Raw genomic sequence first — 26240 nt, 5'->3', positions numbered from 1 at the left:
GAGATCTTTGAGGTTTCTTAATGAGAAGATTTCAAAGATGACATAATGAGAAATTTTTATAAAGTTTATGGGAAAAAAGGGTTGGAATTTCGTCTTTTTATGTAGCTTTTGACGAAGAATAGGATCCAAAAGCACTTCTAAACTTCTATGGACTCCAGTTTTTTTTTTTTTTTTTTCGCACAACGATGTTGACTAAGGACAGTACTCGAGTTACAGAGAAGTCTTCTGGAATTCTGTTCAAGCGGGCGAGACTTGCCGAAGTTGAGGACAGCTATGGCCATCTCCAACGGAGGGAACATCATCAGTTCCACATCTACAACATCGAATGGCATAAATGAGACTGTTATCGCAAATGGTCTGGAGAGGGTCACCAAGAGAACTACACCAATCACTGCATACAGTAACAACATCGAAAGACCCAGCTATTAATGAAGGCAGAGAAGAATATAAGATTACAAGTGACACCCAGTCGTAACGAAGTAATCAAGTTTGCCCTTCTCAGATCCCCAAGCGCCTCATCATCTGATACAAATTTCAGGTGCTAAGCGCAATCGATCACAAAACAGGCTCTAGGATCAACTTATGTCAGGCTTTCCCACTTCTGCTTTTAGGTCCAGCTTCTCCAAAGTTGGGATCTTTCCAAATACTCATATGCTTTCGCTGCCCCGACAAATGAGCAGGATTGGGCAAGTCATGACATATCGCCCATTTACGACTAGCTGCTCTGCTCAGACCGGCTTTCACATTTAAGACCCCAAACTAGTAGTTTTAACCTCTTAAAAGTACATTTGATACAATTTCAGTCAAATAGGGGGAAAAGCAGAACAAGTAAGTTTCAGATGTTAGAAAGCATCGTAAAAACTTTTTTGGCAACTTGTCCTGGCATTCCCTTTTTCTGACATTCCATGACTGCCTTTTTTTTTGCTGCCAAGAATATTCTAAGAGATGGAAGCATGGATGGTAGACAAGAGTCACAACATCGACCCACAATTGTCTGTCTGAAGCTTGATAGCTTGGCAGCAACTTGTTTGGGAATGAACATATTCAGCTTGTGCATTGTCTGTTTTGATACGGATCATCCGAAAGAAGAGTTGTTGGATCTGTCCGAGCAGCAGCTGCAGTTTCCAGCAGGCAAACCTTATAATAAAACCTTCATCGCCACTGGAGAACAAACTTAGATACCAATACTTCAGGCAGCATGATATATATGCTAGTGACAAATTTGTCTGCCATATGCTCCACTATCAGATTCCTGAACCTATGAAACAAAAGTGACACTGTTGTTAAAAAAGCAGGAAGCCCCACATGAACTGCCAAGTTACAGATGGATGGTGAAAAGAGAGAAACCCGAAACATTAGTCAGAATAAACAAAAGTACCAGTTCCGCAAGGTCCAAACAATTTGTAATGTATTGCTGGTCAGTACTTGAGAAATATTATTATTATTATTATTATGTGTAATTACAATGAATGGAATTTTTTGCAAAGGAATTGGCGGTAACCAATCATTATTATCAACTAATCAATTTAAGGGAAACTTAAAGATTGTAATCATGCGAACCAACAGGATGCTATGGCTACAAATCAAAGAGATATTTGAGATCAATAAAAAAATAAGCATTGCTAATGGTAATATCAGATCTCACTCGTCTGAGAGAGAGAAATAATACCAACAGATTGAGTTGCAAGCCAAAATCTCTTAGTTTGGTTTCACCAAGTAGGAAGCGCACTTCATACTAATTAATTTAAGGGAAACTTAAAGATTGTAATCATGGGAACCTCAACAGGATGCTATGCCTACAAATCAAAGAGATATTTAGAATGTATAGAAAAATACACGTTGCTAATGGTAATATCAGATCTTACTCATTTGAGAGAGAAAAAAGTACCAACAGAATTGAGTTGCAAGCCAAAATCCCTTAGTTTGGTTTCACCAAGTAGGAAGCCCACACTTCATCTGCAGGAGGTGGTGGTTGAACCCAGTGCCCAGGTATGCGGCTACAGTAAATACAATATTTCTGTGAGGCAATGATAGAATTTCCAAAACCCACTAGCAATGCACTGAATCAGTGATTTAGAAGAAAAATCTATATAGGATGCATGAACTTTGAAGCTGATGCAGGAATAACAATTGAGGTAGACTCTAGTGGTGATAAATGCATGCCACAAGTGTACATTCCTAATAAAGCATCATGATGGAAGTAGCAAAGACGATGACCACATTATAGAGATCAGCCGGACACAGAAATTATTGACTAAACAAACGGGCAAACATGTCAATCGCTTCACGCCCCTGAAAATAGATTCTTGCCCTGAGGCAAGAATCAGCACATTGTCTTTCATACATACTAGCCGTGCATTTAGTTTGCTGTTCTCACTTCCTTTGCTTTATAGGAAAATGGAGAGGGGAAGATAGGAATCAATTTAAAGGCCTCTTCTTGGATCTTCCTAAGGGGGCCCATCATTAGGCTAAACCTCCTGGATCTTGCTCTCACTTACCCTGATTACTACTCTCGTTTTTTAAGTTGTTCTCACATGTATGTTGTTATCAATATATAAAAAATGCACAAAGTCAATCAACATGCATGATACATAACCACATAAAATGAAGGTAGCAGAAATAATGTGTTCCTCACCTTCCTCCCCTTCTTAGATACACATCCCATGTTCTTCTGACCTACATGATATATAAGAATACATCAACTTTCCCTCACTAATTCCCATAAAGCAGATAATTATCACTTAATGATGCTGCTATACAAGGATAACCTTAACAAATTACAATACATGATGCATAGGGGCTATTAAGGAAACTCACAACACCAACAGTGATTTGTTAATTAGATCTGCGGTAATGCAAGGACGACCAGACTCTCATTATTAGGTCATAAAACCCTGATACTGATATATTATTTAGAAGTAAGGAATAAACCAAAACTGCACCCAATCTAACCTCTATTAGAGTCCCCATATCAGTGTTACTGCCATGATAGTAATGATAGAACTCAATTGGAAGATTTGCCAAGGCATCATAAGATCCAATATGAGTTTTCCCATCTGGTGCTTCTTTCTTATATTCATTATGACTGCCCGTCAAAGAGGTAATGTTGCCTTCCTCATCAGTGATTTCATCTTTGTTTTCAAGCTTTTGATGTGTGACATCATTTTGATCTTTCAGGTCAGACTCAGTAGCATCAGCTGTTTTGCGAGATTCTTCGGCAGTCGCAATGGCATCTCTTGCAGCATCTGCATCAGCCGCAATCCGAGCCTGGCTCTCTTCTTCCTCAACAGCAACTCGAACTCTCTCAAGAAACTCATTATCCTCCTCTGGGAGAAAATGTCCTGTCAAAACAGACCAATCGTTCATACTTCTAGGTGAGCTAGTACTAAGAACATTTGCCATGAATGTAACAAACTGTTGTCTTTTCAGCAAATGAACAACATGAAAATTGCAAACTTTGATGAAGCATGCAAATTAAAGGAAATGACTTTCTAGTACATAGTTACAGCACTCGCACAATTGGTTCACCTATTCATATGGAGACACACTGATTACACTGAAGGATATATATGCCTAACACACAGGTGGGAAAATTAAAAAAGAAGTTCACATAAATGACAGCTCAATCTGACTGACAATTGAAAAAGTGTATGTCTCAGTAGTTGATAACATGCTCAATTCATTTCCACTGAGAATGCAAAAAGCAAGTGGAAAGTTGCAGATTATGGCAAAACAACATGGAATATCGTAAAAGTCATAAAGCTGGCAGAAACTACAACAGTCATCATAGGTATCGAATGGCTAAGCACTAAGCATGAAGGTTTACCCTGCTTCTTCAGTTTTCTAACCCTCATTGACCGTAGCTCCTGCAATTTCTCCACAATCAAGACAAGCTCTAGCTGAAAGCAAAAGAAAGAATAAGATCATTAAACAAGTGCAACAGGAGCCAAAGAACACATATAACAGGGAGCAGCAAGACAATACCAAGAATTAATCTCCAAAATGTCTTTAGTTGGAACTGCTGCATGATACCCATGCTGCTAGTGCTGCTTAGAGCTTTTCTACTCTAAATGCCCAATTTTAAACATAACAATTGGGTTCTGTGCTCTAAATTATTTGTAATATTCAAGGAAATTGAGTCAATATAAGTAAAAACAATCAATACTATCAGGCAATCGGATAAAGAGAGCATTCACTGGGAAAGAGGCATATTTACTTTATCCCAGAAAGCAATTAACAAGAACAGATTCAAAAATTTCGAACTGACAATCAGAATTCTTTATGCTAGTTATTAGCACCATTTTCAAAACCTTTTTTGAATTAACAGCAGTAAAACTAATGAATATGTAGAACAAGAATTGAGCATATTGGTGATCCATGAGACATTGGTCATCCACAACATAAAGCAACAACTGTAGCCCATTGAGTGACTTAAATCAAAGTCAATGATGTAAAGACAGAGTAAGACAATGCTAAGATGTGTTACATATCCAAACCATCACCATGAATAATCTAAAGTAGCAGATTCAATAAAAGCAAATGAAAGAGGAATGCAAAGTGAATTCAAGACATGACATGGGAAACTTCTTCTCTGAAAATAAGTACAAGGATCCAAACAAGTGGAGTGAACAGACTAGCAGCGCTCACCTCGGATTCTAGCCTCCTCCTTTCCTCTTTTGCTTTAAGCTTCGCTATTTCCTTCATCTTTTCTATCTGAACATCACCAGAAATGCGATCAGCAAAGTAACAATCATCACGATCATATTAATCCAAGTTACATTCCCATTTAGAAGGTTAGTGGATCCAAGGAACTCCATAGAGACTTCATATCAATGTGTTAAAGAGCATCTTTTTAAGCTTCTTCAACTTATGAGCATACTCAAAACACTTCTTCTCATTCCTCCAAATGCCTCGCTTTATATGCATATCTACGACTTTTAAGCAATCCAAGCTTTTCCCCTATTGGGAAGTGATATTTCTCAGTTAAAGACACAAATGAAGTTAATCAGGCCAATGCTCCCCCACAAAGATCACGTGACAATTGACGAGAAGGCTCGGGAAACAATCGACCCGACTAAACAAATGCAAATCCACAACCTCGGCATCTCATTACATTTACGCACACGATACCTTGCGTCTCGCAATATCCTTGGCAATCTCCCTTGCTCTCCACTCATCCGCATCCTGATCAGCTTGGTCAAACCGTTCGCGCTCCTAAAATTATTCACAGAACAGCAAGATTCAGACAAAACGAGCACTCCACTCCAACACTAACCAATCACACAACAAGAGCCAAACGGTCATTCAATCAACCCCTTGCCTTCAATTGCTGCTCCGCAACGCGCCGCCTCTTCCTCTTCCTCCAGAGCTTATTCCGCCTCGACTTGGACAGCTTGCTCGACAATCTATGCACCGCGGATTTCTCCTCCCAAGGGCTCGCCTCATCCGCGACGGCTCTGAACGGCTCGAGCTGGGCGCTCAATTTCAAAATCAGAGAGCTCGCAGCTTCCAGCGAGCGCATCTCTTGCAGCTCCAAGCCAACGCCCTCGTCCTCGACATGCCTCAACAACTCGCGCGCAGGACCGCTCCAAGTCCCGTTTTCGACACCTCCATCGCCGCGCGCTTCGGATTCCTTGATCGCCCCCAGCAGCTGCAGCTCCCTCCGCCTGTCGATGTGCCGATTTTGCTTTAACACGGCGCTGAGAACAAATTCAAACGGAAAGGCGAGATCGAAAGAGAGGATCGAGCGGCGACCAACCGTACATTGCTTTCGCTCGCGCGAGCGTCTCCTGCAACTCTCGAACTCGGTCGCGGACGTTCGCGCCGTTCCAGAGCGCGCTCGACGGCGGCGGATTGGGCGGCAGCATCGGGTACCAGTTCGGCGGCGGCATCGCCGGCGGCGGCGGAGGCGCGAGGTTCATGGCCGGCGAGAATCAGCGAAACCGATCAAACCTGCGACGGCGCTGAGCACGCGGCCCCGGGTTTACGGCGATCGGACGTTCATAAGAAATGAAAATGCTCTCTGGATGTAAAAAAAGAAAAAAAAAATCACTAAATTAGGGGTCGAAAAGCAGTTCCCCCAAAAAGTTGGTCTAAGTAGCAATTATTCCCGTTTTTTACAAATTGATATCCCTATCTTTATTAACTCAGGAAACTTGAATTTGTTTTTTTCTTTTTTTTTTGACCTAGGAACCCCGCATGCCAAAGCAGTGAATGTAAATCACCTTGACGACACGTCTAACCATCACATACGTCTTGGGTAAGTCACCAAGAACTCAAAACTAGCCTTCCTGCAATTTGCATTGCTGGAGGCCGGAGTTCAAAACCCTGCGACACAAGTGGCAGGGAGGCAGGTGGAGACACTTAGCGACTTACCCGGCGTGGGTGGTGGTTTCCTACGTGCGTCTCCCTGGGGTTTACTCCCTAAATTCGCGGGGTTCCCAGGTCACAAAAAAAAAAAAAAAACACTAGACCTCCTCGATGGAAGTCTAGTGCCTACCCAGCTGAGCCACCACAGCGGGTGGTTGGATTTGTTTTATTCTTTATACGTGTAGGATAGAAAAATTGATTAAAGCATATAACTAATTTGTAGTTTTTGTGCAAGTTTTAGGAGCCACATGAGAAAAAAAGTTTTGAGATTTGAATTTGATGTAGCACAAATTTTAGGACTTTTTGAAAGAAGTATGTAAAGTACAATTACAAGCATTACTCAACTAGAAGTATAGATTCTACAACTCCCAAAATACAAACAGGATGTGATATAAGCACGGATGGTCAATAAATGTCATTTGGACTGTGCCACTGTTCCCCCTACATAAAACATGGCTCCACTTATTCAAGGACAAAATAATGTTGTGTTTTGGTAATTATTTAGGGTGCATTTAATGATATTTTTATTTTGGAAACAATTTCTTTTCAAAAATAGTTGTTTTCTATTTTTATTTCCGAATAGATTCTAAGTAAAACAAGTGTTGGTACGACTTACAAGTTTTTTTGACGTCCATTTTCTTTAAAAATTTTTAATAATATTTTGAGATTTTCTTTTTTTCTTTTTTTTTTCTTTCTTCTTGTACCTCCTCTCTAGCCAATCGCTAGGTGACCACAGACTATGGTGGCAAATGGCAACAACTGGTGGCAAAGGCGAGTGGCGATGGATGGTGATGGCGTGCAGCGGCAGCAGATGACAATGGCGGGCGACATCGGTGGAAGGTGGCTAGCTGGCGGCAAGAGACATGCAGGGGCAACGGGTAGCAAGTGGCAAGGAAGAAGAAGAAGAAAGAGAGAGAGAGAGAGAGAGAGAGAGAGAGAAATGAATGACTCATTTTTAGAAATTGTTCGTAAGAACAATAAGCTACTTTTTTACTTCTTGTTTATTTTTAAAATCTATTTCTTGGCCACTTTTCTATTCCTACTCTTGGTAATAGAAAAATTAAATAATCTTACTAACTGGATTTTTGTTCTTTTTCTATTTTGAAAAACAAAAGAACAAATAAATATAAACGTTGCCATATAGACCTTTAGTTCCAAACATTTTTTTACTCAAAAATATTATTTTTATTCTATTCCCTAAATGAATTTCTGAGTATTTGAAGACATTTAGTAATTGCACAATTTTTATTTTATTTTTCAGAATAAAAATGTGTTTGATACGACCCGATTTTTTTTTTTTGTGATTTATAATTTCTTTTAATTTTGTAATAATTTTATTACATTTTTTTATTTTCTTTTCTATTTCTTTTTTTTCCTTCCCTTTTCTTCTTCTCTAGCCGATGGCTGCCCATAGTATTGGCCAGCAATGAGCTAGGCTAGGTTTGGCGAGCTCATTGGAGCCTCACCGATGGCCAATCGAGGCTCTCGCCCAAATTGGTGAGGTGACCCTTGCCTAGTCAGTTGATGGCTATCGTTGTGCGGCAATCGACAATGAGCAAGAAGAAGAGAAAATGAAAGAAAAGGAAAAGAGAAAAAAAAAAAATGGTTTGCCTTGATTCTAGAGTTGTTCTTAAGAATAAAGAAGTTATTTTTTTCTATTCTTTTTATTCTGTTTCAAATCCATTCTCGAATCTTAGGAATAAAAAGTTATCAAACGGATTTCTATTTTTTTTTTCGACAAAAAAAAAAATAATACTAGGCACTGTTTACGAAACAGGCCCTAAGCAGCCGTACAAATTACATGGTTATCACTTAGACTTTCAAAACACATTTCCATTTAGCAAAATTCATGTCCAATAGCAAGAGATGGGATTCGACCGGCGAGTGTACAGACCTATGTTTCTACAGTAATATTTTAATATATATGAGACATAACAGCCAGTGTATTGTCAGGGATTAGCTAAACGCTTAAGGAGTCCTCGACACCTAACAATAAATTATTATAGTTTTATGACGAGAGGAATTCCATCTTACCTGTCTTATGGATCAGGTCGGACACGAATAAAATAAGAAGCTATATCCGTTGCCCCTCCTTCGAAACAGGAACAGAAATTTAAGATTACCCATAAGACAAAACACATCTCACTTATAATTATGGCAAAGTCTTTAGCAAATGAATGGAACGATTCAACAACGCAAGACAAACTTCCACATGAAGACAAATAGCAAGACATCAACGTAGGAGACAACAATCTAAGGAAGAAGAAATAGATTATGGCGAGTGTAAGATGTTCATCTTTCTTTTCTTTTTATTAACTAAAGCATTTACATTAGTCCACAACCATTGCAATGAAATAGATTATGGTCGCGAGACCCTCGTCGAGGGTCGCCCGAGGTTGGTCGACCTCCAGCGGCCCTCGGTTGGGTCACGCGACCCTTGCTTGAGGTCACCCGACCTTGGGCGACCTCAATTGACGGCCACCAGTGCCAGATATGGCTTGCCGGCGGCCGGCGAAGGGCTACCTCATTTTTCAATTAAAAAAAAAATAAGCAAGGGCAAAATCGGAAATATGAAAAATTAGTAAGGGTAGTTTTGGAAGAAAAAAATTTTTCAACATTTCGCCGAATATTGAAAGCCCAAAACTAGTCTCTACTAATTTTGAGCTTTTAGTATTTTGAATGCAAATTGAAAACTGAAAGCTAGCAAAAAAGATTGAACCAAACGGTTCAGTATTTCCCTAAAAGGCTTTTAGGGTCCTTGGAAATGCTGAATCAAATGTAGCCTAAGTAAGACTTCGCCAAACACCCGACATCACATTTGAAAATCATGTTCGGGACATGGAACGCCCCCATCGAAAATGAAAAAAGCATTTTACGCATCACACCACGTTGATGAGGATGATGATGATGAGGGTCATGATGAGTGCGATGTTCCGGCCAATCGCGTCGCGGTCGCGACAAGTGCAATCTCAACTTTAGCCGTCGCTGAAAGATTGGGAAAGGCTGACTTATTGATGGGCTTCTTCATCATCCCGTGCATCCCCCGCCTGATGTATCGGCGGAAGCCCGAAAGCGACGTTGGTTCTTTAGCTCGTGGGATCCACGTCGTACCCCTTCCAGACAGACACCGACGACCGTACCTCGTTGTCTGTCGCCAAAACCATCGCCTTTTTCAAACTTTCGAAAAAGAAGGAAAATCTTCGAAATAATAAAATTCCCGTACCGCCAATGATCGGTCGATCCTCGTCGTCGCTGCTCCATACAAAAAAAAAATCCTGCCGTCTCTCCACCACGCCCAGCGACAATCTCTCTCTCTCTCACGCGTCGTGCCGGCCTCGATCTATCTGCCGCGACCGATTCGACTCGTTGAAGAGCTTCGACAAGGAAGGCTGTCGCGCTCCTCGGTGCTCCCCCGCATTCTCATTTTGCAGCGCGTCCTGAAGGAACCAGGAAGCCATGGCCACGGGGTCCGGTTCGAGAGCGACCCACCATCTGAGAGCGGGCAGCGGCTCTCATGGCACTTCTTCTTCTTCTTCGTCGTCGTCGTCGGCTGCGGCGGCGGCGGCGGCGGCGAGGAGTAGCGGCAACGCAGGCCAGGGACAGAACGTTCGCCCCAAAGCTCCGGGCGTCAGGCGCTCCGTCACCCCTACCTCCCGAGCACATTCCAATGCCAGCGCCGACGAAGGTTGGTTTTCCTTGCTCTCTCTGGCATTTGAGGAAATGGGTTTTGGGTTTTGGGTTTTGGCTTGACTTGGATGGGGACGGGGTCGGTGCTCTGGCTCGGTTGGAACTGAGTTTTGCTTGAGCTCTCGGCTCGATCATGTGTGCCATGGCTCGCGTTAGGCTTTGGCTCGGCTTCGAAGAAACTTTTGATTTGAAGCTCGAGCTCGAAGTTGAAGTTGAGATTCTGTTTTCGCGGCAGAAAGGGTAGTAGACATGTTTGTCGTGGTATAACGCATGACCGTGGATGCTTCGAAGAAGGTCCTATGCTACTTTGTAACTGTAGTTGAGATATGCAGAAGAGTTGAAGCTGACAACTTGATTGATTTCGCGGCTATCTAGTACTGCTCTTCAAACTTAACTTCGAAAAGAGTGCATACACGTCGAGCCGTGTCCTCTATTGACTTTACTTCCTTAAGGTGGCGTCGCATTTTTATCTGCCATTAAGTTTCTGAATTTGAAAGGACCTTTGTATTTTGTATGTAAAGTAACTATGACTGCAAAATGATTTGCTGATTAAAGCTCGATTTTTTATCATAATTTCCACGATTAAGTCATTATTCAGGTAGCAGGGCAATAATCCATTAATTAAAAACTTTGTGCAACAATAGTTTGTGATGTCAAATTTTATGATTTGGTGCACCGATGCAAGGTATAGATCCCTTAGCTGCCCCGCATTCCCTCCCACTAGATTTTTTTGCCTTAGTTGGACCATCAACTAGTCCGTGCTCATATTAGCAATAAGTTTAATTTTGTTTCATTTGATTATGAAGCTTGACAAACAATTTTATAGCAGTTCTCCCGTAATTGAAAGAAATTGATGCATTTCGTCTGTTGCCTTTAGCTTTTCAAGTTCTCAAGTTAAAGCTTGTTGGAATTTACAGATTCAGGCAGGGTTAGAGTCGCTGTCAGACTTAGACCAAGAAACTCGGAGGATCTACTCTTGGATGCTGACTATGCTGATTGTGTCGAATTGCAGCCTGAGGTTGGTTATCTTTATTTAAAAACCCAGATGTACGGCTTTGCTGAGTTGGGAGTGAATATCTGTACTGCAGTCTTACCACATGAACATGTTTTGCAAGGAACATCAATATAGCCTTTGAGCTAACTTAAAATTTTTGTGCTTTCATGTAGTTGAAGCGGTTAAAATTGAGAAAAAATAATTGGAATTCTGAATCATATAGATTTGATGAAGTCTTCACGGATACTGCCTCCCAAAGACGTGTTTATGAAGTGGTAGCAAAACCTGTTGTTGAGGTAAGTAAATTAAGTGTATGAGAATCTTCACTGGTATGTATATGCAATTGAAAGTGTGCACAGGGCATTATCCTTCTGTCACAGAAACTCTATTAAGGGAGAACTTATTTATTGTTTCATTTTATAATGTCAGTGTAGAGCAATTTCAGTGGAGAGGCTTTATCTCAGAATTTGTAATCAAACAAGTTACAATATGCCATAGAATTATGCTCAAGTATCCACTCTCTAAGTCTCCAATAACTTGATAAAAAAAAAAAATAAAAGTCTTCAATAAATATTTTGTCATATGCACATCCAACCTATATATATCTAAACTATATAATCTATAGGTGAGGGGTTGATAATAATTCTCTGTTTACAGAGGAATTAGAGTGATGGATGTATTAACTTAGATAATGAACTTGCCAGTAACATGATCTCCAATCCTTTGGAATCATCTTCAAGAATACTCTAAATAGACTTGGACCTTACACTTTATAAAAAGTAGATTGATTTGTTTGATAACAATAGATTTATCACTACAGCAGAACAATACAAGTATATTACCAGGTGTTACTTACTAAGTTTGAAATAAATCTAAGATGTTCTTTAACTTTCCATGCTGGATTACTATGCCATTCAAAATATTGAGTATTAGATTTTGAAATTTCGGATGACAAGAGTGGACTTAGAACTTTTTGGGATTAAATGGTGGTCTAGTGTGCTATCTGAATCTCTCTCTCTCTCACTTGCTCGCTCTCTCTGTTTTGGGCTGGGGGGGGTGGTGTTGGGAATAATGAAAAGTTTGTCAGTGAGCTTTGCTTTTCCGCAGAGTGTATTGAGTGGCTACAATGGGACTATCATGGCTTATGGTCAAACTGGCACTGGCAAGACATACACAGTTGGGCGACTAGGCAAAGATGATGTATCAGAACGTGGTATAATGGTTAGAGCTTTGGAGGACATCATTTCTAATATTTCTCACGCTTCTGATAGTGTGGAAGTATCCTATCTGCAGGTAATTAAGTTGACATGTGATGCATTAACTGTGTCATGTTTTTATCAGCTAGAACAGAACTGCCTAGCAAGAAAAACTCATATATCAGCAATGTGCTATCTTATTTAAGTGTAGAAGCTAGACAGACGTTGGAAGTTTTAGTCTCTTTAATCAAATAACTCTTCTACTCTTGGTTGACTAAGGTCAACCTTGTGAGGTTTATACCTTTGAACCCTATTTCTCATAATTGTTTATAGTACAAACTTGTGATATGAACTGCTTTAAATGTTAGCCACATCAATATGCTCTGCACTGAAAATAAGGTCCTGTCACTCAGTATATGATGCACAAATAGCTTCTGTCTGTTTATTGTCTTTCTGCATGCTTCTCTCATTGATTATGCAATATTTGGTTGGGGCTTATTCATGATCAAATATACGTAAAGGTTTTAATTGCAAATTACCTCCACTGAAATCTTTTTTTTTTTTTTTTTTTTTGACCATTGCATCTCAGTTATATATGGAATCCATACAAGATTTGCTCTCTCCGGGAAAAATCAACATTCCCATTAGCGAGGACCCCAAAACGGGGGAGCTGTCGTTGCCTGGAGCCACGGTAGTTAATGTTCATGGTGTTGATCATTTTCAAGAGTTGTTGCAAATTGGTGAAGCAAATCGTCATGCGGCTAATACAAAGCTAAATACTGAATCTTCGTGCAGTCATGCGATTCTCATGGTGGGCATTTTTTGTAGATTTTATAGAATTGTTGTACCTTAATTTCTAGAGGACATTTTTGTTCTTTTGATTGACGTGATATTAACACTGAAGGAATGATTCATAATCCTAGGTCAATGTTCGAAGATATGTTGATGGTCAAGATAAAGATGAGAACAATCTCCAGGACAGGGATCAGACTGATTTACATCGTAGCAAGCCTATTCCTATAGTTCGCAAAAGCAAATTGCTCATCGTGGATCTTGCTGGCTCAGAAAGACTGGATAAATCTGGTTTGTGACTATTCTTTAATTGTTCTTACCATTATTCCCTGATCCTTTGGCCACACTCACATTTGATACTCAACATATCTTTTATTCATAGTTATACAGTTGTTTCCTGAAGTTTCTGTGGCAGATACACTGTGTTGCAAGTTCTACACTTTTCCTACATTTTATGCTTGTCCTTAGGAATTTTGGCGTCCTCAGAATGGTACTTTATGGATTTTCTTGTGGTTATTGATGCAGGCAGTGAGGGCCACTTACTTGAAGAGGCTAAGTTTATTAATCTTTCTCTCACTTCTCTCGGCAAATGCATAAATGCCTTGGCTGAGAACAGTGCGCATATACCTTTCAGGGACTCTAAACTGACAAGATTGCTTCGTGATTCATTCGGAGGTGCATGAATACTACTTTAAGTTATCCGTTCTTAACTTAATACTAGCTTCCTAGAGAATGTAAAGAACTTTGAAAACTTTGTTTGCAACACCAACCTTCTAGTTACTAAATTAAGATCCCAATCATTTAATCTAGCGCACTGTCTTACTTCAATCTTCAAATTTTAAACATGCATTTACTGCCAGACTTAGTTGCAAGACACATCATATCCTCCATCTGTGGACATGTTTTCTGATGAAGACTGTTGGCAGTAGTACATATGTACGTACATATTTTCTCCATATATCTGTATTCATCACTGGTTGTGAATGCAACAACAGCTTCTTGGTGTGCAAAATAACGGCTTTATCCAATTACATGCTATCATTCTTTCATTAGCATGCTTTTATTCTTTTAAGATTTGAGTATGCTATAGCCATCCTAGATGAATGATTCAGTTAAGAATTAATATTTCAAGCATATCATTGCAAATCTTCTTCCTCAGCTTGTCATTAGTTTTTATGTGATAGGTTCGGCAAGGACCTCGCTTATCATAACGATTGGGCCATCTGCACGACATTATGCTGAGACCACTAGCACGATAATGTTTGGGCAGCGGGTGAGATAGATAAGAGTTCATTGTGCTAGATAAGAGTTCATTATGCAAAATACTGCAAATCATTGTGCAATACATATTGGTATTTGTCAATCTATAGCTTCTGAAGTTTAATTCTGATATTAATGATCATATCGAGTTCATTGTCACACCTCTATCGCAATGAGTTCCTTGGAAGCAGATCAATCAGAACCCCATTACTTAAAGTTCTGGGTTTTCTTTTCCTATCTGTGAATCTGGTTCATTTCAGATGATAAGTTGTTCACCGTTTCAATTTTAAGTTTGGCTGAATTAATTAGAAGATACAAATAGCAATCTGTATATGTCTAAGAAGATAATGATTGTGGTCTAACTGCTCTTATCTGCCATAGAGAGCTGATCTCTGAGAATGTTTCTTTTGGTTTTTACCTTTGTTGGGAAGATCAGGACAGCAGCTGTAAAACAACATAGCTAAAAGTGACGTATATAAAATATAAGAATGATCCTCTGATGTTTGTGAAAGATGTGCTGAACGAATTCTGCTCTAGAAAGTGAAGCTGAAACTGGAAAGTGCTGAAGAAAAGAGGGGAAGAAAAGAATAGACAAGAGAATAACAGAAATATATGGATGTACTTTTTGTGTGTGTGATTGCAGGTAGGCGCATTCATGCACACAGGTGTTAGTAGATGCATGCCAACATACTTTCTTAACTGCATGCATGTCTCTATTAATGCACGTGGATTCATAAATGTGTGTATACATACATCATCTGCCGATCTCTTTGATAAAATGCCAGGGAAGCTTGACAATGAGTTGCTTTTGCAGGCAATGAAAATTGTTAATGTGATGAAACTCAAAGAAGAATTTGATTATGAAAGTTTATGCCGTAAGTTGGAGAGTCAGGTAGACCACCTTACTGCAGAAGTTGACAGGCTGGAAAAGTTGAGAGAGAGTGATAAGGGCAAATTGGAGAGACAGCTTAAGGAGTGTGAAGACTCTTTTTCCGGGGCAGAAAAAAGTCTAATGAAAAGGTCCGAGGTAGTTGACTCTATTGCTAGTGTTACAGCTTCATTTATATAATGTCACCGTTTTGTCGCTGGTTCAGATTAGTTTCCTAGTTCCTTGTCTGGTTTGTCTGGTGGAATAAGTACAGTTTTCTTATACTTTCTTCAAATGTCCCTTCAGTAATGCTTCTTCATCTTCTTCCAGTTCTTAGAAAAGGAAAATGGGCGGCTGGAGTCAGAGATGAAAGACATTTTAATTGACTTAAACCGCCAGAAAGATCAGAATGATCTGATGCATAACAAGATTTTAGAGCTCCAAGCAAATCTAAATTACATCCAGGTACCTCCTTCATTTAAATGCTTTACTTCTCTGAAGACATTTCCTCTTCCCTTACTATGTTGGTGGTGCCTTCTTGCTGAACATTCCATATCATGGTAGTTCTCTATAATAAAATTTGGGACAATGTTGCAGCATGATAGGAACTTGCTATCATTTTTTTCTAAATTGACTGGCATAATGCTCTGAGAGCCAGTTTAATTACTTGCAAAATTGGTGTCAATGCAATTAACTTTTGTTCTTATGCAATCTACAGTAAAATCATAGGGTAAAAAATCCTCAACTAATTTGACTTTCGAAAGCCACGGTTTCTTAATTTTTTTTTCTTGTATTGAGACCAAATCAAGTTAGTTAATGATAATTATCTCTAACTGTTTTATTGTTTTAAGCCACTGAGCTGTGGAATCTGAGTTGTTCAGTTATATGAATTACAATTACCTACTTTGCTAAAGCAAGCTAGCATGCAGCCAGAGAAGGTCCAACTGATCACTGTTGGGAAAACTACTTGATTGGATGCCAAGGAGTTGGCTGTTGAATCACCATCTCAAGTGTTAATTTAAATATCACTTGACTAAGACCTAGCGACTTATGCCTCCATATGTTCAAGAGAGGAGCAACACAACCTGAACTTCTTTCCCCAGTAGGCAAAGGCAACATCTTCACATGTGTAGTTACAACTAGTCTCCTTATGAGATTTTAAAGCTTAAAACTCACCTATTAATCTCTTCTGGAAAGCTTGCACATTTTATCTGTTAATTGACATTAGCTCAATGGCGTTCGATCCCAGAGCATAGGCTCATGTCAGGCCGGGCTCTTCCACATCTATATCCATACACTTTTGCCATTTAAAGTCCATCCAAAATCAATTGAAAAGTGAAGCTTGGTGCAAAAAGATAACAAAAAGGAAAAAAATTGGATCTAGGCAGGCTAAGTAAGCTCAATTTTTGAAGGCCCAGGCCAGGCCTGCCCATTGCAAACTCTGTATTCTGGATTTGGCTTTGCCCGATACAAAAGGCAAAAGCTCAAGACCAACTTTAATATGGCGATTGGCAGGTGTGTCAAACCTTGAGGTAGCCAACCCTGTGGTGGCTGTGGATAGATTGATCGAACCCCATTTAACCTGATCTGACTTCTCAATCCAGCTGCAATAGCCAGCTTGTGTGTTTTCCCATTAATTTTATGTCTTTTTATGGTTTGCCTGGCTATAGTGCTGAAAATATTGTCAACAATGTGTGACAGAGGCTGGGTCTTGAAAAATAACCCTTCCCGCTAATATTGTTTTGAAGTCTGTGTAATGAGAATCAGTGACCTAGCATTTTTCTCTGCATGGAATGCCTCGTAGGTTGTAATACTTCTATAGGTAAAGGTTTTGGTTGCTGAGATCAAAAGGGAAGATTGTGGTTAAAATGCTAATTTCTCGTCCTGAAACCCATTCTTTCAAGAGTTAGTGTCCTAATGTTTAAGTAAGTGTGGAAGTTGAATAAGAAATAACATGAAAAGTGGAGCAAACCCCATCATGAAATTTATTAATGTTTGACTTTTATAAAATTATCTCAGGCATGTGCAAATAAAATCACCCAACCTGCAGGCAAGCCATACCATTAACTCTTCCTTAAAGATGTGAGACCAGCCAATGAAGTAACTTGTGTCATTAGCTTTATCTCGGGTTATCTTGCTAGACGGCTGTATGGTTTGGTGTTAGAAAGTCCAACCCAAAAACTTAGGCTATTAGGTGGAGGAAACCACATAAATATAAAGAGCATTTAGAACCCGTTTTCAATTGAGGTGGGATGATATTTCAACACCCCCACTCACGCACAAGCCTGATTACGAGTGGCACGTGAAATTGACTACACACATTCACATGGAATTTTGACCATGCACATTCGCGAAAAGGATAACACTGGCTTGGATACCATGTTAGAAAGTGCAATCCAAAAGTTTAAGCTATTAGGTGGAGGAAACCATATGATTATAAAGAGTATTTAGAACTCGTTGTCAATTGATGTGGGATAATATTTCAACAGCCAGCACAGCAGTAACTTAAACCAAATGGAGGTCCAGGAGGAAGCTTGACAGTTATCTCTCCCAGTTTACAGCAGTAGCTTAAACCAACTGGAGGTCTAGAAGGAAGCCTGACAGCTGTCTCTCCCATTTTATATGCATGTACATCATGATTCTTTTGTTCGCATTTCATTTATTAGACATCCTTGGACATGGTATCAAACATAAAGGGTTACATGCTACTTACTGTAATTTAGCCTGTTACTTTAAACAAGTTCTTCGTTGCTCTCAGGAGCAGCAGCGTGCAGAAGCATCTACCTATCAGAGTGTACTGGCAGATACCACACAGATGTATGAGAAGAAAATAGCAGAGTTGATTAGGCAATCAGAAGAAGATCGTTCTCATGCCATAAATGCTGAGGAACAATTAGACCATATGAGGGAGCTTTTGAGTGATCATCAGATAAAAATTAAGGTTGGTGAAGAAAAACACGTAATATTTGCAGTATCTTTAGAATGCACAGAAGCAGCACAATGAAATGAGATATTAGGATCTCCCTATATGATGCTAGAATGTAACTGTAATTTCACAAGAAGTTATCTCAGAAACTAATACTGGGAAAGTTGCCAATTTGCTATACTTATTTTGGATGGTCTCTTTATTTTTATAAATTATTTGTAACTTTTGCAACATTCTGAAGGCAGTTTTTTTCCCCAATATTAGCAACAAGAGATGGAACATTGTTCTTGTCAGAAGACACTTGATGAAACTACTCGGATGTATGAGAAGAAAATTGCTGACTTAATGAAGCAAATAGAGGACAGACATCACCATTCTGAAGCCGTTGAAGAGGAATTTGATTTGGCGAAGAAGAGCTCCATGCAGGTTAATTTCTTGACTAGCGTTTTTCCTTCATAGTGGCACTTAAATGGGTTGAGTGGGGATTAGCATTCCTTTAAGAATTTTCACTTAATGTAACAATCTTGAATTAATGTCCTTTTGGTTAGTAATTTGCCTTGGGATGTCCAAAATACAAAGCTCTGCAGGTTACCTTCTCCTGTAAATAAAAATTCTGAAGATTTGATATTCTAAGTTTTTGTTAAATAGTGCACAGTGTATCATTATAAGATACTCTCTCTCTCTCTCTCTCTCTCTCTCTAAGATTTATGTTTTAAGTTATTGAGAGATATTCAAAAGAGTGCAGGATAGTAATTTGGCACCTGACAAGGCGTTAAAACTTGCACAATAGACCTTTTCGTTATGTTGAAGGCATCTAATATAGCTTAACCAGTTCCTGAAGGGAACTCATTAGCATTTCTTCAGTCATAGATATTCTGTTGCTTCCCCCATACTGGCATCTTCAAGTATTTGGTCATGCCTGAACTATGAGGGAAGGTGATGAGAGAGGATTTTCTGCTTGAGTCTTGACCTGGAAAAATATGTAGTTTTCAACTTAAATTAATAAATCAGTTAACATATGAACTAGCATATTTCTGTGAAGTTGCAAGATTGCATTTTCCTTTACAGTCTACTGTTACTTCATCATCAGATATGCATAATGATTCTATCTCAGCTTGATATTTGTATTATCAATGCGATTCTCTTGGAAATGGTGTTGCTGATGTTTATGTCTCGTAAATTCATGAGGGAACTTTTTAATCCCTTATGGACCATTTTCATTATTGCTCTGTTGTTACATTCATGTTTAGGGGCAAAAAGAGATCAATGAACTCAACATGAAGTTAGAAAAAATGCACAAGCTTCATGAGGAAGGTGCAGATGAACTTCAATTCATAAAAGCAGAATATGAAGCTCTTTTAAATGAGAAGGTATGGTGGACAAATTTCACTTATTCAAGTATTACTTTAGTGCAATTTGAGCCAACCCATGACAGCTCAAAGAATCACATACAAGCTTTTTCCCAGTGGAGTTAACGACTTAAAATGATTTGTTACATGCTTATTGCAATGAAAGGCAAAGTTAACGGAAGAACTTCATATGATGAGGGAAAGACTTCTACAAGAAGAAAAGCACAGAAAGAATATTGAAGATAAGCTAATTAAGGTAAAGAAGCTTGTAGCTGATAATGAGAAAGATCAAAAGATAAGTTGAGTTGGAATTCATAGAGGAAGTACACTCTTTTGCTTCTGGACTGATATATGGGCAACCCTTGTACAGGAGAAGCAACTAGACATGAAAGAAAATGGTGGTAAAGGGTTTTCACCAGATGAGTCTATGGGGGTTCTCCATAAGTCTAACCCATTGAAGGAGACACAATCAAGTCAGAGGACCACGATTGCGAAAATATGTGAAGAAGGCAAGATAGATCCCAATATAGCTCACAGCTTACACCTATATTTGCTGTTAATCTCAAGGCTCATCGCAACTTACAATTTGTTTCTTTGATGAAGTTGGTCTGGAAAAAATATTAGCATTGTTAGCATCTGAAGATATTGATGTCCAAATTCATGCTGTGAAAGTGGTGGCTAATCTTGCAGCTGAAGGTACGTAAAATATTGCCATAGTTTCTGACTTTCATTGATCACATGTGTCAGTCCTACCTGTCTAACACTAGTGGCACCCTCACTTTGGATTTCTCGAGTTCATTTGAAGATTGGGCGACATTTGATTTTCTCAATAGGGCTTGCAATGATAATTGCTGAGAAAAGAAGGCATTATAATGACTGAAACATTCTTCTTTTGGTTGACTTTCCTAAGTGGATACGTAGATTGTGCTGTGGTTGAGTGGTGACTAGTAAGTCAAGAAAGAGAGTAAAGGAGAGGATGTGGTCTAACAATCGCCCAATGATGTTTGGGATTTGTCTATCTTAATGACTTGCTAAATTAAATGTGGTTGAACGAATGTGAAAATAACGGTAGCCGTCCATCCTATTTTAAGTGAAAAAGTAAAACTTGGGAGATTTGCTACATGAAGATATTTGTATTTGCTAGGTACATGAAGATTTATGTTGGGCAGTAATTAATGTTGGAATTCCATTTTTCTTTTTTATTGTTGAATGGGATTGTATATATTATAAATATATCATTACATCATTAGGGAACAATTTCATGTAAAGCTTTTCTTAATATGATAAAGGAAAAAATGTTAAAGAGTGGCATTAGGACACTTGTTAAGGTTTAGTCAATGTGCTTTGGAAACTTAAATTTTACTGTGTGAATGACTTTATTAAAATGTGTAAGTCTTCCATTTTGGAAGTGTCTTAGAAAGTGTTATTTTCATTTTTACTTAACTAGTGCCCTAGGGTACTTGTTAACAAGACCCATATGATAAATCTACATAGTTTGCAATCTTCCAAAAACGTTATATGTGGGATAACAACATTTAGGTAACCTGACTATAGACTTTATCAACGTGGAGATGCGTACATGGGGATTATTGATGGTTCAACTAATCATATTACTATCAATATAACAGAACGGTCGTGACCAGATTTCTTTCCTTGTCAAAATCTTTGATCACTGCACGAGTTGTTTCATGGTCTCCGCATGATTTTAAAGTAGTGCTCAATATTAAGAAACTCCTTATGTTTCTAGATCTATAAGTAAATTTTGCTGGCTTCCTTTGTCAGTTGGTTTTGTCTTATCTTGTTGGTATTTCTCAAGAATTATCCTTTTCTTATGTGATTTTCAACAGCATCCCCAAGTCCATGTCTTTCCCGGAAGTCTTCGTGTCCACTAAACTGACATGGTGGTGATTCTAAGATTCCAGAGCACATGAATTTGGTTACGAAAAAAGGAGTGTAACCTATGTTCTTAGAAAATTCCCAAGAATTGTATCCATCGCTATTGTTTTCCCAATTAGGAGTACACAAATTTTTACTGTCTAATCTGCCTGACCATCTTGCATGCTAGGTGATGTACCTGATTTGATGCTCTGACCTCAATGTTATTTGTACTTTCAGACATTCATCAGGAAAAAATTGTGGAGGAAGGAGGCTTGGATGCACTGCTCATGTTGTTGCAGTCATCACGAAATGCAACTGTGCTTAGAGTGGCCTCTGGTGCCATTGCCAATTTGGCAATGAACGGTACTTCAAGTCCTTCACATATCTTTATTCTAAAATTGAGGCTTTTACTTAACATGTTGCTAATTGATTCTTCTTTATTTTTATTATCAAGTATTGAGTCTTATGCAGTTTCTTTGATTGAAATGACGCTTTATCCATGCTGGTAAAAGCTTGCAGAAGGCAATGTAGTGATCCACTGTTATTGACTCTATGTAGTAAAAAGTTCTTTACAGCGAAAGCTAACCAATACAAGGCAGTGTACAACTTCCCCCGATTTCCTGAACTTGCTATGATTTTCTGTGAGATCACTGGGTAAAAGAACTCAGAGAACACCTCAGTGAACTAGAACTACCTTATACATGATGAAGATTTTAAGAGCAACGAACTAAGGATAGCTAATATTAACATTCACTTTGAACTTCAGTAGAGCTAAAAGTTTGTACTGTTCTTCCTGAAGCAGTATTCAAGGGGTAACAATTGGAAATGTCTTTGACTTACTGCTTCAAAGTCCCATGTCCATTCCATTCTATGCTGGATTGGTGCTCTCACTTCTCACATTCTCACTAAGTATTGCCATTTACTAGTCGAAAGATAGAAAAATACTTCTTAGAAGCTTGAAAGCCATCGTGTAGACTTTATGGCACATCATGCTTTGACCAGTGTATTTTGCATTTTGAGAGTAACAACGTTAACCATGACCATCTTAGGTGAGAAAATCGGTGAATAATTACTATGTATTTTTTCTAATTTCTTTCTGAATTTTTTCTTGAAATTTTTTATCACTTCTGAGATAAAGTCAAATTTGGACATCATGATAATGTTAGTAGTTCTAACTGAAGCCATCGAACCGGTTTGTTCAACCTTTCCAGATTTGAAAACTTTGGTGCCAAATTGTACATCCCACCAGAGTACCGTTCTAATGGCATTTCATTGACTTGACTCATTATCTTACCAACTCTAACTACTGTGCTTGTCCATGTTAGAGTTGAACCAAGGCTTGATAATGAGCAAAGGAGGTGCTCGGTTACTTGCAAATGTAGCATCTACAACAGATGATCCACAGACTCAAAGAATGGTAGCTGGTGCAATTGCTAACTTATGTGGAAATGGTGAGCTGAAGCTATCTTTGACATGAGTGCAATGCTTTAGTCTAATCATGTGTTCCCTACTACACATGGATGGAGAGTGTCGTGCCAGAACATCTCTCTTTTTTTGTAGTCACTCTGATGCTATTTCTTGGCCCGTTCTTTGAAAGGAAAAAAAGAAACTTCGCGGATCAAATAATTTTTAACATATACGCCAGAAACTAGCAAAGAGTCTTTAATGTTTTGCTGAAAGCTCCTACGTAGTCTTTCTAATTCAATTCTGTTGGCTTCTTCATCCTCTCTAGTTTATCTTCCTGTCGTTAGAAACCCGGCCATTTGGTCTTTAACCTGTACAACCTCGTTTGAGGGATGTGAATTGAGGAGAAACTGGGTTTTTAATCAGGCTTATATATGATTTCTATAAATGATAAACAAACTACATATGGCTTCAGCTTTCTCTGAGATCAAGCGTGTTTATTTAATGGACTGATGCCCTGAAGTTTGCATGTGACAGAAAAATTGCATGTGATGTTGAAGGAAGACGGAGGCCTGGAAGCACTTCTGGGAATGGTTAGATCAGGGACTACTGATGTCTCGGCACAGGTTGCTAGAGGAATTGCTAATTTTGCCAAATGTGAATCCCGAGCGGTAATTCAAGGTTAGTCACAGCTTCTCTTCAGGATGTTACTTGATAACACTTGGTAAACCGATGGCCTTCTTTTCTTTCAAAATCTGAGTTGACTTCCTGTAGGACATCGGAAAGGCCGTTCACTTCTCATGGAAGATGGTGCCCTTGAGTGGTTGCTTGCAAACTCTGACTGTGCTTCTACTTCAATCAAGCGCCATATCGAGCTCGCTCTGTGCCACTTGGCCCAAAACAGTAAGCTACTCTGTCTATTACGTAAACATTCAATGTTGGTTGAATAAATAATACGACAGAAATTACTTTACTGGCATGAGTGTTTGGCAGGCATCATGCTACTCTTGCTTCTAATATGTTTTTAATGGAGTCGCATTGCTGTTGCAGAGGATAATTGGAGGGATTTCATGTCCAGTGGGGCGGTGAAACGAATACAAAGAATTTCAGTTGAATCCAGTAGAGAAGACATCCGGAGCCTCGCGAAGAAGACTTTGAATCTCTTCCCTACGCATCAAACTGACCTGTTCCCTACACATCAAACCGACCTGTAGGGAGAGTAGCCACTTCTGAATATATATGACAGTGCATATACTGTATATTGAGATGTAACTCCTGTTTATGCTCTTCGTAGAATTATATTAAACTAGAGACCTCTTTCTCATTATACTGACAATGCATTTTTATAAGCTAAGATTATATGAGCCATATTATAGACTTCCAGTGGATTCTCCTTACATGCTTTGGCCCTATTCAACGCGTGCGCTCTAAAGGACTTAGATTTGAGGGGAAAGATCAAACTAGCGATTGTCGTCACACTCAGTATGCAACAATTTCTGATCAAAGCATCTACTAAGAATAATCGAGACTGCTAATTTTATTTTATTTTTGAGTAAAGATAGTTATCTATCTCCTGGAGAAAAATCAATTTCGTCTGAAGTTTCTCGTCTTCTTTTGGACTTCAAACCATTTAGCCTAGATATCTGATAGCGCCAATGAGCCTGCATATGACAAACTCGGTTCATGGATCACGATTGATGCTATTAACCTTAAGGGATCCGACCCTTAAAAATTGTAGAAACATCTTTGCACAGATCTTTTATGCCAAAGAGATCTCCCAATTCTCATTAGTCATAAGTTTCACAATTATGCTTAGTAGGATGTGTCTATATGGTGCTCGTCATTTGTTGCCGTGTAGAGCGATCTGCTTAGAACTTTGTGACACGACAATATCGGATTGGCACATTTCTGTTAGGGGCGTTAAGTTGGATGCCATATCAGTATGCTTAGAGACAAGAGTCTAAATTAACTTGGTCACTAGTCCTATCGAAACTCCCTTTCATTACTCACCGCCAACCACCTGCTAGAGCGGTCGCCCGCCTCATTAAAGCCAGTGCCCACCCCTATCTGCCACCGCCCCAGCCTCGTCTCCTTGTCTCTGGCTGACCCCACGAGCTGCTTAGATGCTCTCTACCCCAAGTCATCTCTCTCTCTCTCTTTCTCTCTCAGCTCTTCAATTTAGTGATATTGGAGGTCCATGACCTCATACCCGAGGCCGAGGTCAGTAGAGCAACTCCAGTGATCTGGCCAGGGTCGGTAACGGCGGTGACAATGACGGTATAGTGAAAGATGGTGGCAAGTAGATCTCAGGACAATGAATATGAGATGCCTACTTTGGGGGAAAGGGGAAGAAGTATAAACAAACTATATTTGAAGAAATAAAAAAAGAAAAATTGTACAAACGCGCCGACCGTCAATCTTCTTCATAAGATAAATTAAGAATTACTTTGTGCAGCGATAGGATTACATCTTCCAACGACAAGACTTCACCGTGATAATAAGTCTGATAAAGCTTAGAAAATATTTGAACATGTTTTTAAGGGTCTGGAGGAGGACTAGCTTTGCGTATCGGTCTCTCTGTGAACAGCATGCCATACGACACCGTGAAGAAATATATCGTTAGAGCCACTCCGACTGCTCCCACCAGCACAGCCACCGTGCGGACCGCGTAATCGCTACCGCACGAGACCTTCCCAAGCTTGATCTGAACTACGTCGACCATCGCCAGGAGCAAGAACAGGCACCCGGTCATGGTCCCGTATATCGCCAGGTAGAACGCCACGAGGCTGAACGTCTGCCTGGGCGGGTCCGCGTACCTCTTCTTCTCGTAGATGTAGAGGACGATCTTCACGGTCTTCCCCAGGAAGCCCGAGAAGATGAAGAAGCTGAAGGACGCGATCTCGTAGAAGATGAGCCGCTTGCGGAGCCTTGCGTCGGGGTCGCACTCGGGGCGGTCCTCCTCGAGGCTGTGGACCTGGCCGGGGTTCGCTAGCGAGAGGCCCACGAACATGGCCACCGTGAACCACGAGTTGAGCCCCACGATGTCGTCCAGCACTTTCTGGAAGTACTTCCTCTCCTCCGCCTTTGCCACTTCTTCTACTTTCGCGTCATTTCTAAGGAAATGAAAAGGAGAAGATCAAAAACAAGAAGATGCGTCGAAAAATCATAGTAAAGCTCGAGATAGAAAGAGAGATACCCGTTTGCGGGAGTCGCCATGAAGAGATGTCCTCTCTTCGTGCTCTTCTGTATCTTTTGTCTTGTTGATAGCCTTCAGACCCGAGAGGACGGGAGAAAATTCTCCCCTTGTTCTTCCTTTAATTGAACCTTGGCGCAATCCTGACCACACACACGAATGACGTGGACATGTGCCGCTCGATCATTTGGCCCTTACGGACTAATTTGTATTTGCCTGAACTCATCCTGGTAAATTGAACCGATCGAACCACGAGTCTGTCAGACTCATAGATCTATGGTTATATCGACGCAATTGAGTCCATCCATCGCATTGTACACGAAA

At 39.7% G+C, this 26240-nt stretch overlaps 3 protein-coding genes across 6 annotated transcripts; 1 reads left to right on the top strand and 2 right to left on the bottom strand.

Annotated features, from left to right (window-relative positions):
• Window positions 1-343: 343 nt before the first annotated feature.
• On the bottom strand, window positions 344-6035 carry LOC104421770 (U11/U12 small nuclear ribonucleoprotein 59 kDa protein). 2 transcript variants are annotated; one of them, XR_721072.3, is made up of 9 exons: window positions 5764-6035; window positions 5321-5666; window positions 5131-5214; window positions 4648-4713; window positions 3827-3899; window positions 2953-3341; window positions 2636-2676; window positions 1866-1997; window positions 344-1258 (listed from the first exon to the last, which is right to left on the bottom strand). XR_721072.3 is itself a non-coding variant. In XM_010033849.3 (9 exons), the coding sequence occupies exons 1-8, from the start codon at window positions 5919-5921 to the stop codon at window positions 1919-1921; spliced, it is 1236 nt and encodes a 411-aa protein (XP_010032151.2). In that variant the 5' UTR covers window positions 5922-6035; the 3' UTR covers window positions 344-1258; window positions 1889-1918. The 2 variants fall into 2 exon arrangements, 1 of the variants encoding a protein (XP_010032151.2); XM_010033849.3 differs by having other exon boundaries at window positions 1889-1997.
• Window positions 6036-9575: 3540 nt separating this feature from the next.
• Window positions 9576-24111, top strand: LOC104421767 (kinesin-like protein KIN-UC). Of its 3 annotated transcripts, none has more exons than XM_010033844.3 (21): window positions 9576-10054; window positions 10974-11074; window positions 11224-11346; window positions 12158-12343; window positions 12836-13057; window positions 13170-13329; window positions 13564-13713; window positions 14223-14311; window positions 15113-15325; window positions 15497-15631; window positions 17925-18107; window positions 18387-18518; window positions 19343-19462; window positions 19608-19736; window positions 19812-19950; window positions 20045-20137; window positions 21557-21682; window positions 22645-22770; window positions 23261-23404; window positions 23498-23626; window positions 23774-24111. In XM_010033844.3, the coding sequence occupies exons 1-21, from the start codon at window positions 9826-9828 to the stop codon at window positions 23935-23937; spliced, it is 3093 nt and encodes a 1030-aa protein (XP_010032146.2). In that variant the 5' UTR covers window positions 9576-9825; the 3' UTR covers window positions 23938-24111. The 3 variants fall into 3 exon arrangements, with proteins under 3 accessions (XP_010032146.2, XP_010032145.2, XP_010032148.2); XM_010033843.3 differs by having other exon boundaries at window positions 18357-18518; XM_010033846.3 differs by having other exon boundaries at window positions 9577-10054; window positions 18357-18518; window positions 19608-19697.
• A 1005-nt stretch (window positions 24112-25116) lies between these two features.
• Window positions 25117-26240, bottom strand: LOC104421768. The gene is made up of 2 exons (XM_010033847.3): window positions 25920-26240; window positions 25117-25836 (listed from the first exon to the last, which is right to left on the bottom strand). The coding sequence occupies exons 1-2, from the start codon at window positions 25937-25939 to the stop codon at window positions 25260-25262; spliced, it is 597 nt and encodes a 198-aa protein (XP_010032149.2). The 5' UTR covers window positions 25940-26240; the 3' UTR covers window positions 25117-25259.

Source organism: Eucalyptus grandis, chromosome 10 (genome assembly GCF_016545825.1).
Source record: "Eucalyptus grandis isolate ANBG69807.140 chromosome 10, ASM1654582v1, whole genome shotgun sequence".
In the NCBI taxonomy this organism is placed as follows: domain Eukaryota; kingdom Viridiplantae; phylum Streptophyta; class Magnoliopsida; order Myrtales; family Myrtaceae; genus Eucalyptus; species Eucalyptus grandis.
This window is presented reverse-complemented; position numbering and strand designations above follow the sequence as displayed.

Bases quoted from the DNA above. Each gene is read 5' to 3' on its own strand.
- LOC104421770 (XM_010033849.3), bottom strand. From the start codon at position 5,921: ATGAACCTCGCGCCTCCGCCGCCGCCGGCGATGCCGCCGCCGAACTGG. The intron at 4,714-5,130 runs GTATCGTGTGCG...GGTGATGTTCAG, and splicing joins AGGATATTGCGAGACGCAAG to ATAGAAAAGATGAAGGAAAT. The intron at 3,342-3,826 runs GTAAACCTTCAT...CTGTTTTGACAG, and splicing joins TAGAAAACTGAAGAAGCAGG to GACATTTTCTCCCAGAGGAG.
- LOC104421767 (XM_010033843.3), top strand. From the start codon at position 9,826: ATGGCCACGGGGTCCGGTTCGAGAGCGACCCACCATCTGAGAGCGGGC. The intron at 19,463-19,607 runs GTATGGTGGACA...TTGCAATGAAAG, and splicing joins AAGCTCTTTTAAATGAGAAG to GCAAAGTTAACGGAAGAACT. The intron at 22,771-23,260 runs GTGAGCTGAAGC...TGCATGTGACAG, and splicing joins TGCTAACTTATGTGGAAATG to AAAAATTGCATGTGATGTTG.
- LOC104421768 (XM_010033847.3), bottom strand. From the start codon at position 25,939: ATGGCGACTCCCGCAAACGG. The intron at 25,837-25,919 runs GTATCTCTCTTT...TCATTTCCTTAG, and splicing joins ATGGCGACTCCCGCAAACGG to AAATGACGCGAAAGTAGAAG.